The sequence below is a fragment of the Fistularia commersonii genome, chromosome 24 (genome assembly GCF_037954325.1).
Source record: "Fistularia commersonii isolate RoL2024-O1a breed Wild chromosome 24, RoL_Fcom_v1.0, whole genome shotgun sequence".
NCBI lineage: Eukaryota > Metazoa > Chordata > Actinopteri > Syngnathiformes > Fistulariidae > Fistularia > Fistularia commersonii.
Window position 1 is genome coordinate 4,195,132 of NC_141307.1, and position 12,879 is coordinate 4,208,010.

General features: G+C 46.7%; 2 protein-coding genes across 3 annotated transcripts in view; one reads left to right on the plus strand and one right to left on the minus strand.

Moving 5' to 3' along the window:
• The window catches only part of slc66a2 (solute carrier family 66 member 2), a 67,778-nt gene that overhangs the window by 13,495 nt on the left and 41,404 nt on the right, over positions 1–12,879 (minus strand). The window lies entirely within an intron of this gene.
• Positions 1–12,879, plus strand: part of kcng2 (potassium voltage-gated channel, subfamily G, member 2) — a 28,473-nt gene that overhangs the window by 5,281 nt on the left and 10,313 nt on the right. Inside the window, exon 2 of the mRNA XM_086171712.1 lies at positions 652–1,529. Within this exon, the coding sequence (XP_086027838.1) occupies positions 765–1,529 (765 nt within the window). The 5' untranslated portion in view covers positions 652–764. The remainder of the gene's footprint in view (positions 1–651; positions 1,530–12,879) is intronic.

The window sequence follows — 12,879 nt, forward strand, 5'->3', positions numbered from 1 at the left end:
GGCGCGCTCGGTTGCAGTTACTTGTGACTGTCGTGATGGTACGTCATGTGATTTCTTTCTTCATATTTTAATCCCTTCATACTGATTATGTCGGGCAAAAAAACAAAGCGGTCGGAAGAATACGTACAATACGGATTCACGTGTATGACGGAACGCGATTGGAATCGATGTCCTAACTGGATGATTTGCAAAGACAAGATGAGCAATTCTAGTCCGGCACCGGCAAAACTAAGGGAAGGCTTCCTTCAGCTACGTGGAGATGGGAACTACAAGAACATAGCGCTTGCTGGATTCAAGGTGACGGGAGCCAGATTCCATGAAAAGGCTACTCCGCCTGTTCTTTGTACCCATCAACGAAATGATCCTCGATCCAATAAAGAAGGGTTCGGTGAATGCGCATGTAAAACGGGTGGGGTTCAGTACCTCCGACAAGGTTAAGAACCACTGGAGGAAGCGTCTTCAAGCGAAGATATACGAGTCCGGTTGCCAAGACGAGACGATTTCGACGAGAAATAAACAGGTGCTTTGTGTGGAAGCGGGGAATTCGTGGTTCAAACTAGTCCCTTCCGCCGGGACCCCACCTCCCTGACGCTCTCCGGAGTGGATTAACCCTCTAAAAGAGGACGCTAAACCGTCTTTTCCGCCCTACAGGGACCCGCTGTGCCGCTGAACGCGTGACGAGCTCGCCGTCGCCTCGCCTTCGGACTGAAGCGTCCCTCCCGTCGCACCGCGCAGGACCGGGGTCCCCCGGCTGACGGGCAGGGATGTACCAGGAAGTGGCTTTCCTGGCGGGCAGCACGGAGCACCAGTTCACCACCTTCCACTTTAAACGCGTGGAGAACCCGCAGGAGGTCTCGTCAAAGAAGGGCTTGTTCTACAAGCGAGCCCAGCTCCTCCCGCAGCATCCGCCCCGCCAGCAGGACGGGGACGACGGCGCGGCCATTATCAACGTGGGGGGCATCAAATACCGCATCCCCTGGTCGACGCTGGAACGCTTCCCCATGACCAGGCTGGGGAAGCTGCACGGCTGCAGCAACGAGGCCGAGATCATGGACGTGTGCGACGACTACGACGGCAGCCGCAACGAGTATTTCTTCGACCGCAGCCCGTTGGCTTTCCGCACCATCGTCACCTTCCTGGCGGCCGGGAAGCTGCGGCTGCTGAGGGAGATGTGCGCCCTGTCCTTCCAGGAAGAGCTGCTCTACTGGGGGGTGGAGGAGAACAACTTGGACTGGTGCTGCTTGAGGAAGCTGCGCTTGCGGCAGGAGGAGTACAAGGAGCAGCAGAGGCTGGAGGAGGAGGAGGCCGAGCTGGCCTCGCCGCAGTCCTACGAGGAGAGCCAGCAGCCGGGGGGGTCGGAGGACGGCCAGGCGGGGGGTTGCATGCGGAGACTGAGGGACATGGTGGAGAACCCCCACTCCGGCTTGCCCGGGAAGATCTTCGCCTGCCTGTCGGTGTTGTTCGTCGCCATCACCGCCGTGACGCTGTGCGTCAGCACCATGCCGGACCTCAGGGAGGAGGAGGAGAGGGTGAGTCGTTTCCCGAGTTCCAAAAAAAGTCCAATCTCGTCTCTGCGCGCGAAGCCAGGAGGTTGTTGACGCTCACGGATTGTAGAGTTCCAAAAAAAATCCACAAAAGCAAAAAGGGCTCCGTAAAGAAAGACGGCTTATTTTGCATAAAAAAAACGCATCCTCGCGTGGGCGATGTTTCTTCCATGTGTCTACACACGCATGTAAAATAAGTCAAATAATGAGTATATAATAAGTGAAAATAAGTCAAAATCAGTCAAATAAATTGTGTTTATGTTCTTCTGTCTTTCACTTGTAAAGCGTCTTTGAGTACCATGAGAAGCGCTATATAAATCCTATGTATTATTATTATTATTATTAAGTCATGTTTCTTTTTGTAGCACTTTTGGTGCGCAGACTTTTTTTTAAAACTCTACTTAGTTGACTTTTTTGAATCCAGCATCCTAACTGGGAAGCGGATGTGTGTGTGTGTGTGCTTTTTTTTTTTTTTTAATTCTTTGACAAGGAAACACAAACTGTCATCACTGCAGCGAATAAGTTGCCATTTGCTTTTTTCTGCTTTTCTACATTCCCATGTTGGTCGCCAGGGGAGGAATATATTAGCTTCCATTTGCGCGAAAGGGTTCCGGCGTCATGATGTGGAATAAGCAGATTATTTTCCGTCGAAAAGTCAACCTTTTTGGCTTTTAACTGCGTTATTTTAGATCCAAATCATTTTAGCTCCGGGGCCACATGGGGGAGAATTTTTTCGGGTGAAATCATGGCATAATATAAAAAAAAATTCTCATTTTTATTTCTTGCAAAATAATCCACTGCAAGTTTGCAGCTCTAGATATTAAAAGTTCCCCGCTTTTCACCCGATGTCGGTCGGGAATTGGCTCCAAAACCTCGTCACCCTGTTTTGCAAGATAACGGAGGAAAAAAATCTGTTATTGAATCGTTTGCATCGGATTTGCACGGGATGTAAAAATGCGCATTTGACTCTTGTCAAATGTCAAATGTGAAACGTGCGATTCTGGAATCGAGTACGTTTTTGAATTAGCGGTCAAACGCCGGCAGATATGAGAAGATGCTCAGAAAGACGGGATTAATTCAAAAAGTACGCGAGGAGAAAAAAAACCTGGTGATAAATTTTATACTCGTACGGTTTATCTTTGTTGAGCCGCATTTTGTAATAACGGTGCATTTTGTCATAAACGTCCACAATGTAATAACTTTTTCATGTCATTTTGTAATAAAACCGCATTTTGTAATAAATTTTGCAGCATTATGTAATAAGTTATTACATATTGAGAAGATTATTACAAAATGCAGCTTTTTTTATTCTCTAGGAAATGTAATAACATGGTGCATCATGTAATAACAATTCTAAAGCATAGTTTATTTGTTTGTTAATTGTATTTTATTTTACTTTAAAGTATTTGTTAAAGCTAGGCCTATTATGAGTATCACTGTATTAGCCTAGTAGCAGTACTTAGCAATTACTATCAGTGCACTATTCAAAGGTTGCATTAATAAAGAATATTCAATAAATTCCATGTTATTACATTTCCTGGAGAATGTTGCGAGTTGCGAGTGCATTTTGTAATAATCTTCTCAAAATGTAATAACTTATTACATAATGCCGCAAAATGTATTACAAAATGCGAGTAATTACATTTTGGACGTTTATTACAAAATGCACCGTTATTACAAAATGCGGCTCAACATCCTCCTTCTCTATAAAATGTTAATGTTCAATTTTTTGAGTAAAGTAGACCCCACTAGGAGTTGCGTAAATACTCCCGCCGGACGGACGGGGAAACGTGAAAACGACAGCGATGCTGATCCTGGCACCGAGCGCCGCGCCTGTCGGTCTTGGGATTCCAATTTTTCCCTTTTTTTTTTTTCGAGAACAGCCCGCGGGCTGCTTTACTGCCGTCGCGCTGGAATTCAGATTATGTTGATGCGGCTGCCCACATCCTCGGATTTACCCGGGAGTGAATCGTGACGACGACCGGGCTTCGGCGTCTTCGCCATCGCCGAGTGGAACTCGAATGTACGAACATGAGGAAGAACACGGGATACGAAGAAAAGGGGCTTTGCTTTCTCACACCCGTGCATGTTCACCAAATGAGCTTCCAGATATGAATTTGCAAAATCCGGCTGAAAATACCCTCCCCGGTTGCCAGTTGGTCTTGACCTGCTTCTTAAAAAAATGAATACGAATGCACGGCTAAGCGCACACCAAATAAGCCCATTATTGTTATGTAACACCGTGATTATGCAAACCGCGACCACGAAGTCCCCGTCGATTCCATTAAAGCGGCATCGCGGAAAAGACGGGGAAAGCTTTCCCCGACTTGAATCGTGGATTGATGAGGGAAAAGAAAGCATTAAAGGAGGCTTGTGCTTAAAAATATAGGGATTTAGTGCCAATCTGAATTTGCTTCACAATGGCTTGTGATGATGTATAATTGATTATTTATCCTTTTTTTTTTTTTAAGCAACAGAAAGTAAATGGAAATGGCATGACAGTTAGCATGCAAGATGCTAACCGGACCATTGGCAACTTGGGTTTTGGTGTCGAACGACGTTTTGACACAGCGTTGGTTGAAATCACCCCGATGTCAAGAAGGATTTCCATTGAACGGACAGTTAATTACTAGAAAACCCGTCGTTAAAAAAAAAAAAAATCCAGAAATGACATTCAAATTGCGCAAAAAAAAAAAATCAGCCTGGAATGTAAACACAGCTCCTTTTGACGATCGCGGCATTGGACGCGGCCGCCGCTGGCGTCTCCCGTGTTTGTTTGGCCCTCAATCGCGCTGCATAATAGAAGACCTTGGCTTTTGTGAGGAGATACTGGTTTGAGAAATAGAAAAAACAAGGACTACCAGTCTGTTATGATAATCACGCGGCGTATGGACCCTTGTTATCTGGGAACGCGTTCACTAGAGGGGGGGGGCGCTCATTATGTCGGGCATACTACGCCGCCTCTTCCCTCGCCGCTCCTTGAATCCACCATTGCAAAATGAAAAGATGCATTTTTGCCAAATCCAGAAAAAACGCTCGGAAAACCTCGGGCTCGCCGATTTCTCCCGATGCAGAGAGATTCACGGCGGAAGGATTAGCGCCGACCGCGAGCTTCCATTTCGACTTCATTACGGGACGATAGCATTGGAGGGGGGGGGAACGCGGCTTTTGATGTTTCAATCAATCAGCGGAGCACACACACACACACACACACACACACACACACATGCAGGTATGCACGCTTCCCCGCTGAAAAAAACAAAACAAAAGAGAACTCAGGGAAATAACAGCATCTCTGCTTGCCGAATTTGCCCCGGTGACAAATGAATAGCAAGTATGCTAACGTGTTCTCATTAGCATTGTTTTTAGCCCGCGGATGTACGGCGGCAAATATTCGAGGTCACGGCGGCGGCGCGACCCCGGCTCACGTAAATGTCCCAGTTCCATCTGTTACGGTGACGTAACCGGAGTGTGCACGTTCCTCTCATATAAGAGGTAAAAGATAAATCCGTGCACTGTTCTGTGCACTCGCCTCACGCGGGAATCCAATAGCTGTGCAGTGAATGGATTTGTTATTAGCAATAACTAATAATTAGCAATGACGATTATCGGAATATCGTTCACCTACGGTCGGGCCGTCACCAGCAAAACTGGAAAATAATAACTAAAAAGTGGAATACGGTCTCAAGAAAAAGGTATTTATCTAATAATGTCAATATTTAACAATTATGATAGTTTCGATAAATAAGATGGGAATTTGAGCACTGGCACTGTTTAGTCACAATATGAGCACGCAGGAATACCAGGAAACTCCCTTTTTAAAATATAATAAAGAGTGTGTGCGTCTGTGTGTGTGTGTAAAAGGACTACAAAAATGGCGGCGACCTGGTGCGACCATGTGTTTGTGGCCGGAAGGCAAAGAGGAATGAATGGGGCGCGAAAAGATTAGTCGTGGGCATACGTACGTACGTGGAGGTGCGTTTGTTTTGAGGCGCGTTTGAGAAATAGAAAAGTAGCATAGTCGTTAGCGATGTTAGCGACAAGTTAGCAATAGCGACGGCACGGGAATACGCTGATCGCTAAAGGCATGATCGGAAAATAGCAGTTACAAAACTGACAAGAGTGCTGATCAATGGCTCACGCTTGCCCAGAAACTGATACTAGCCTTGCATGTGAGTTGATCGGCGACGCAACATTTTTGGGACGGAAGGTCCCGTTCCGATGGCGGCCACGTCGGTCGGCTTGTTAGCATGTCTTGCTAATTGCCAGGGAATTGCGGTCGCCGGGAAAAGTGAGGCGTCCTCTGGATGAACCCGCGGGGGCGAGAGACGGTTGGCGATCCGGTCGACGGGTCGACATGTCGAGCTCGGAGCCGCAAGCTGGATGGACGGGAAAAAAAAGTTTGTTTTTTTTGCACTTCTAGTGCACTAGTGAGTAGCTATTAGCGCGCCGTTTCAGTTCAAAATCGGCGCTTGTATACAGTTTGGTGGAGTCACAGTGGGTTTGCAGCCTCTCTTCTTATCCCTCTGTTAAAAGTCTGTGCTGCAGAATCCTTTTGCAGATCTAGGAAAACGGGTATGAACACACGATGCACTCAGGCGGGAGAATCTCAGAAGAACCTTCACACACACCAGTGAATATTAATGAAGCGTTCGGGTCTTTTATTCTGTCGTAAAAGTGAAAAAGGCAAGCGTTGGCCGGGAAGGAGGGATGAAAGCGGGCGTTCTTGACTCTAATAGACAGGAATGGCTTCCTTCTCCCGCCCTTCTTGTCGTGTGACTGCAAGTTAAACCGCTTGAGTTCGGCGCCCGCCGAGCGCCGGCGATGTCAATTAGTTCCAGGACGTCGGCGTAAAAGTACGCGCCCGCGGCGTCTCCGCTTTCTAATTGGGTCTGAAAACGAGAGGTGATCTTTCGCACTTGTTGCTGCTTTTTAAGAGCGTTCATCCCCGCGGGGAGGGGAGTGTTTGCCGCCGCCCCGGCCTTAATTGTTCCCGCTGACTAAATGTGTTGTCACAGTTTTGTGACAGGCGGAGCGCGGAAGCCATATTAGAGCCGACGGCGTCTCACCGCCCAGCCTTTTCAAGTCCGCCGTCACCCTTTGACGCCTCGGCTAAGCCGGCTCCGGTCTGGTTTTTATCACATTAATACACCTCCTGACGTTGATATGAGCAGGCCCGACATGATTAAAGAAAAACCCCGTGGCCTCCGGCTCTTTCTTCGTCGGCGGGGGCTGGAGGGTCTCGGGAGCGACGCTTGTAATCTTTAAAGTGGAAATTCAATCTGAAGACCGAAGCTAGAATGAAGCCGTGCTGTTCTGCACATCATATTTCTCACTGGAATTCTGAATTAGAAGCTCAACAGGTGTGACCGGCGACGTTTTTAGACGACAGCCTCGCCGCGGCGCCAATTTACAACGACGAGCTGCCCTACAGGTGCTTCTTGGCGGACGGCGCGATTCATTAAAAGAGAGGAACTGCGGTTAGCATGAAGAGGGGGATCGCGGTATTTGCAACGATTGGCGCCGACTGTCCAATCGGCGCGAGCGTTCTTAGCCCGGACGCGAGTAAATCCCGCTAGAAGTTGCAAAAATGCAGAGGCAACAGATAAATCCATAGGCTTGGAGGCGACTCAAGCAACAAAATGCCCACAAAATATTAATACTGTCATTTCTAGACTATTGAGCGCACCTGAATATAAGCCGCGCTGGTTCAAAATAACTGAATAAATATATGTGTACATTTATAGGATTGCATACATGTTACATTGTAACATCAGATATTTACACAGAAAGTTGTTACACAGACAGTTTTGGAGCTGTTAGCCGTTAGCTTTGTCGTCTCCTTCAAACAGCCTCAGAATTTCATCGGTCCGATGTGACGCGATTAAATGTTTTGCCGACGTGAAGCTTGTTAGCAAGAAAAAAAAATCCATAAATTAGCCGCATCATTGTTTAAGCCGCAGTGTTCGGAGCGTGTGAAAAGTAGCGCTTTATAGTCCGGAAAATACGGTATGTTGCCTTTTCTTTTGTTTTTTAACTAGAAAAATATATATTTTTGAGAAAAAAAGGACAACTTCCAAAAGAACACCAGGGGCGAGTGACTTATTTTCACCGAGGGCCCTAAAAGGGCAACATATAACTGCTGCTCTTCAGCCACAATGAAGCTAGCTTGAACACATTCTGCTGCCATTGCGGTTTAGCTTTCAATTCTTGGACAATTTGTTATTTTTCTGGAAGGCTAACGTTGGCATGCTTAGCAAAACAAAGATTATCCTCTTTGACAACCAAACACAAACAACATCCTTGTTTTTCTCTTTGAAGCACAAACATGTATCTGCCTTCCATCTGCATCAACTTTCCTATTCCTGGACATTTAGGAATCGTTTGTATTTCTCAACTCCGCTTTTTGAAAGCGGCATTGATGGTAACATGGGGTAACATGACCGGCATGTATTGTAGGAAATGCAGTTCCTGGTTAATGCACGCGTTTTACTTCTTTATTTTAAGACAATCTGACCTTTTAAGATGTTCTTGCGGGCCACATAAAATGAGGCGGCGGGCTACATTTGGCCCGCGGGCCTCGAGTTTGACACATGTTGACAAACCAAGAGGAGGCGACCGGTACCACGTGAAAAGGGAACCCGTAACAATCGCCAAAACACAAACAACAGGCTATGAAGTATTAAAAGCACATTTCATAATGCTTCAACAGCAGCCTGCAACCAAGGGTGTTAAAATGTAACGCATTGAAACGATGCATAAAGGGATGGAACGGAGGTGGCTTGATCAGGGCCGTCTCTTTCATCCCCGTGACGCGCAACACGCTAGACTGGCCCAGGTAAACAAATGCTCCCTTTTTTCCTCGACGCCACCGAAGGGACCCTTGAACGGCAAGGAATACAACAAAAAGCTAAGCGCCTTCACCCCGTCTGCCCGCTTCTGCAGTCGGAAATAAACTGACCACGCAGGTGCGAGAGCGCCCACACAAGCAGGAGCTAAGCTAAGCTAAGCTAATCATCCGTTCGGGGTGTTTACCGGTCAGGATTTTTTTTAATCAAGCTGCTGTTTTGTGTCATTCGGAGGCGTCAACTGAAATATCGCAAGCCTTTTATTATTTTAATATTGCTGATTATGGCTTACATCTTAAGAAAACTCAAATATCCTGTCTCAAAATATTAGAATATCGTGAAAAAGTAATTTTTGTTTTTTTTTAAAACAAAAATGTGATACATTCCTGATTCATTACAAATCAAATGAAACATTGCAAGTCTTTTATTGTTTTAATATTGCTGATTATGGCTTACATTTTGAGAAAACTCAAAATGTTAGAATATCATCATTTTTGTTTTTTTTAATTGCATTAAAAAAGATAAAGAACTTTATCACAATATTCTCATTTTCTGAGACAGCCCTGTATGAACCGCGACTGTTTTCCGCATGCTTTGGAGACCGTGGCTTAAACAACGACGCAACACGCTAGACTGGCCCAGATAAACAAATGCTCCTTTTTTTCCTCGACGCCACCGAAGGGACCCTTGAACGGCAAGGAATACAACAAAAAAATAAGCGCCTTCACCCCGTCTGCCCGCTTCTGCAGTCGCAAACAAACTGACCGCGCAAGTGCGAGAGCGCCCACACAAGCAGGAGCTAAGCTAAGCTAAGCTAATCATCCGTTCGGGGTGTTTACCGGTCACGATTTTTTTTAATCAAGCTGCTGTTTTGTGTCATTCGGAGGCGTCGGGAATTGGATCCAAGGCCTCGGATCCAATTCGGAGGGGGGTTTTTTGGATCTGAGCTGGGGGAGAAAGACGCCAGGGCGTCGGTCCTCGGCCCGGAGCCGAGTCCTAACCGCGGCGGTGCGACAGGAAGTGCACGGATGGAAAGGTGCCAGAGGGACAAATCAACAGTCGGAGAAATTAGCCGGAAAAACTTCAGAAGCTTTGCCAAAAAGGCCATTTTCAGTCATTATCCGATCCGGAGTGGCGCGAGGCGTTGCCGAGAGACGGGGAGATGAAAGCAGGCTTCAAAATGAATGTGGGATTTATCAATAAAGCTCAGCAAACACAGACCGAGGACTCAAGTCATAAACGCGCTGAAAAGGCGGCGGCGCGACGGGCGGGGGAGAACCAGACGAAATCAGCAGGCGACTCTCCGATACACGGACACGGGTCAACACAACCTTCGCGGAAACCGAGAGAAGACAAGCCATCAAGCCAGGGGGTCCGTCGGAGGAGAGATCGCAAACAAATACCGGGGATCCTCCGGTTACAGAATACGGTTGTTTTTCGCGGGGGTCCAATTATTATACATCCTTATTAAAACTTATTGCTGCTGTCGTCCTTGTGTTTTTTTCTTCCTTTTTTATGGAACGAATGGAAGATTCGTTAATTTTGTAATGCCGACCTACAGCCGCATAGCTTTTACCTTCCCTTAGCATGTCCAGAAGTTTAGCTTTATCTGCGATAGATAGAGAGAGAATTTGCACGTACGTCATGTAAATTTGGCGAGCTGTTTTACGTCGGGTACATATTAAACTGCGACGTTATTGACGCACAGGTGGAGAAGAAGCGGAGTGACTTTTTAGCCAATCAGATTGCAGAACACAATGCACGATGCAAATCCGTGAAGTAGCGAAACCGTGAAAAGTAAATCACAACAGATCACTGTACGTCGGACATAAAATCAGAACGACCACAGTCTGAGCCAATGAGGAAATCTAACAGGTGTAGGCCAGACATACTGTATATATCAAGAAACAGACGTTTGTTATCTGAAAATAAAAGGGAGAACACAATTATAGTCCAGAAAAATGACAAAAATGTTCATGTGCGCTTCTCCCTTTTTAAAAATGTCTACTTTCACTCCCAAAATTAACGGCGCTTCTGTTCTTCAACGCGCCGCCTTGTGTTTGGCAGCCGTCAAAAAGTCAAGTTGCAAAAACGAGTCGTAACCGCCTTCACCTCAGGACTCTTCGAGTCGTGGACGCCGCGGGTCAGGAAGTAAACGTAGAAAAAAAAGCAACGGCAGCCAAAGACCTGAAAAGTGCGGGAAACCAAAACGGCAAAAATTTAGCCCGCGTAGCGCTCGGACTCCGATTGCCGCGCCGATAAATACCAGAATAAGTCGACGCAGTTGCAAGAGATGATGCTTCCGGTTTTGCCTTCCAAACCAGCCCGCACGCTGAGATCAGGGCGGACATTCTCCCTTCCGTCGGCTGCTAGTTGGGGAACGCAAACGAAAGCGTGAGGAAAACCGTCGGCGCGGCTGCGCTCTGCTGCCGTGCTCTCGGCGGCCACGCGAGGCGTCGGACTGAGCGCTTTTGTTGCCACGTCCGGCGGCGACGAGAGCGGCCTTGAAAACCTCTGCGTTCGCCAGCAGCGGCTTTTACTCATCCCACTTCTTTCTTTCTTTTTTTTTAGATCTCTGTTCATGCAAATGCGGAGCGCCGCAGCTTGTGAGTTCATGAAAATCTGGCTTAACGCGGTGCATTAACATAGAACTCCTGCTAATTAGAACATCTCGTCTTCCTCGTCCATTAAAGAGCATCCCAGTATTCATTAGGCCTGACGGCCAGAGTTTTATTTCACATGTTCTCCCTTCGCTAATGGAGCCAATGAAGTGATCCCTTCCTCGGATGACTGTTTCGAGATTCCGACGTACATGTATTTTTTATGTATAATGTTTGCCAGAGGCTTTGAAGGGCAAAGCACGTGCTGGCGCGGAATCCTGGAAATCTCAGATCTCCCGACGCTCCGGTTTGGCGGTTCGGCGTGAATTACCGCGTTGCTTGGAACGCTTGCGTGGTAATTTTCTCCGGCGGTATCCGTTTAGCAGCCTTGCAACGATAGCTTCCAAACAACAAACAACACCGGAATCCTGCATCCGAATTTGTCACGTGGCCAAAATGGACCTACGGCCGCTAACGCGACAAAATAACACAACTGAAGCGTCACAAAACTGCTAACACTAGCCCGCTAGCCACAACGTGCAATGGTAGCTAGCAGATATCAGCCACATTAGCATCTTCATCCTAGCATCCTTGCTTCCGACACTAGAATGTACTCGTTTAAAACTTCAGAAGCTAGCTAGCAAACTAGCTAGTAACTAGCCCCCTGAATGTACGCGGACATGGCTAGATATCGGCAAGCGAAAAAAAAACAAACATTCCAGACATATATCGGGTTAATACAAGAAATACTGCAAAATACTGCAAGAACAAACCTTAAAAAAAGGACCTAGCATGTGTTAGCCGAGAAGTTGTTAAACTGCTGCATTCACTTGCAGATGGGTGATCCATTAACAGGGTTGCAACTGAAGGGATGATCCATTTTGTTCTTCCCTTTCCTGGAAACGGAGGTAGCTCAAGATTTAGCGCAGAAGAATTCTCCGTCCATGTGGCGCCTTGTATTTCATGGACGCACCAACCATCGCCGTCTCTTTCCTAGAACGTTCGCTATCGCCAGTAAATACAAGTCGATATCAAGAAACAGGTTGCAGAAAATGAAAGGGAGAACATAATTAGAGTCCAGAAAACTTACAAAAATGTTCATGTGCTTTAAATAATGTCCAATTTCACTTCTTGTGTTTGCATTGCCTTGCGTTTAGCAGCCATGTTGACGGGTAAAAAGTTGCAAAAAAAAAAGCATGCGGCACCCAACGGGCGTAGCGGCGTTTCACGCTAGTCGTAATTTATTATTTGTATTATTAATGGCGGGGGTCGGGGACGCCCTTTTGCGGGAAGTGGAACCAGAAAAGCGATGAGAGAAACAAAACGGCCAAAAAAAATCTGGGACTCCTGCTCTTGTTGCCACCGAAAAATACCGGAAAAAAATCTTAAATCAGCCGCAGGACACCATGTTTCCTGGTTCGCCTTCCGAAGCGGCGTTCTTGCTGGGATCAGGGCAGGACGCGCGTCACCCAAGCAAATAATAATAAAAAAAATAAAATAAAAAAAAGAAAACCACCATGAATGAGCATTAATAGTAAATGAAGTCCAATAATGAAACCGTCAGATGTGCAAAAAAAACCCCTGATACGTCGGCGGGGAAACAAGCGCAGGAAGTGGAGATTTTTTGCACTCGGGCTGAAACTAGGAGGTTTTAAGAATCGACGGAAAGCACTTAGTCCCTCCGACGGATCTAAATCGGCTCTCGGTGGCCGAGAGACCTTCCTCGCCGTTTCTTTTCCCCTCACACGGCGAAAAAAAAAAGCGCAAATAAAAAGAAATCTCGCACGGCCTTTCATTTTTCACGGATGAATCCGAGGTTAAACGTCTCGAGCGTTTTGTTGATTTTCCTCTCCCGGAATAGCATCGGTAAACGCCGGGTATCTCGGG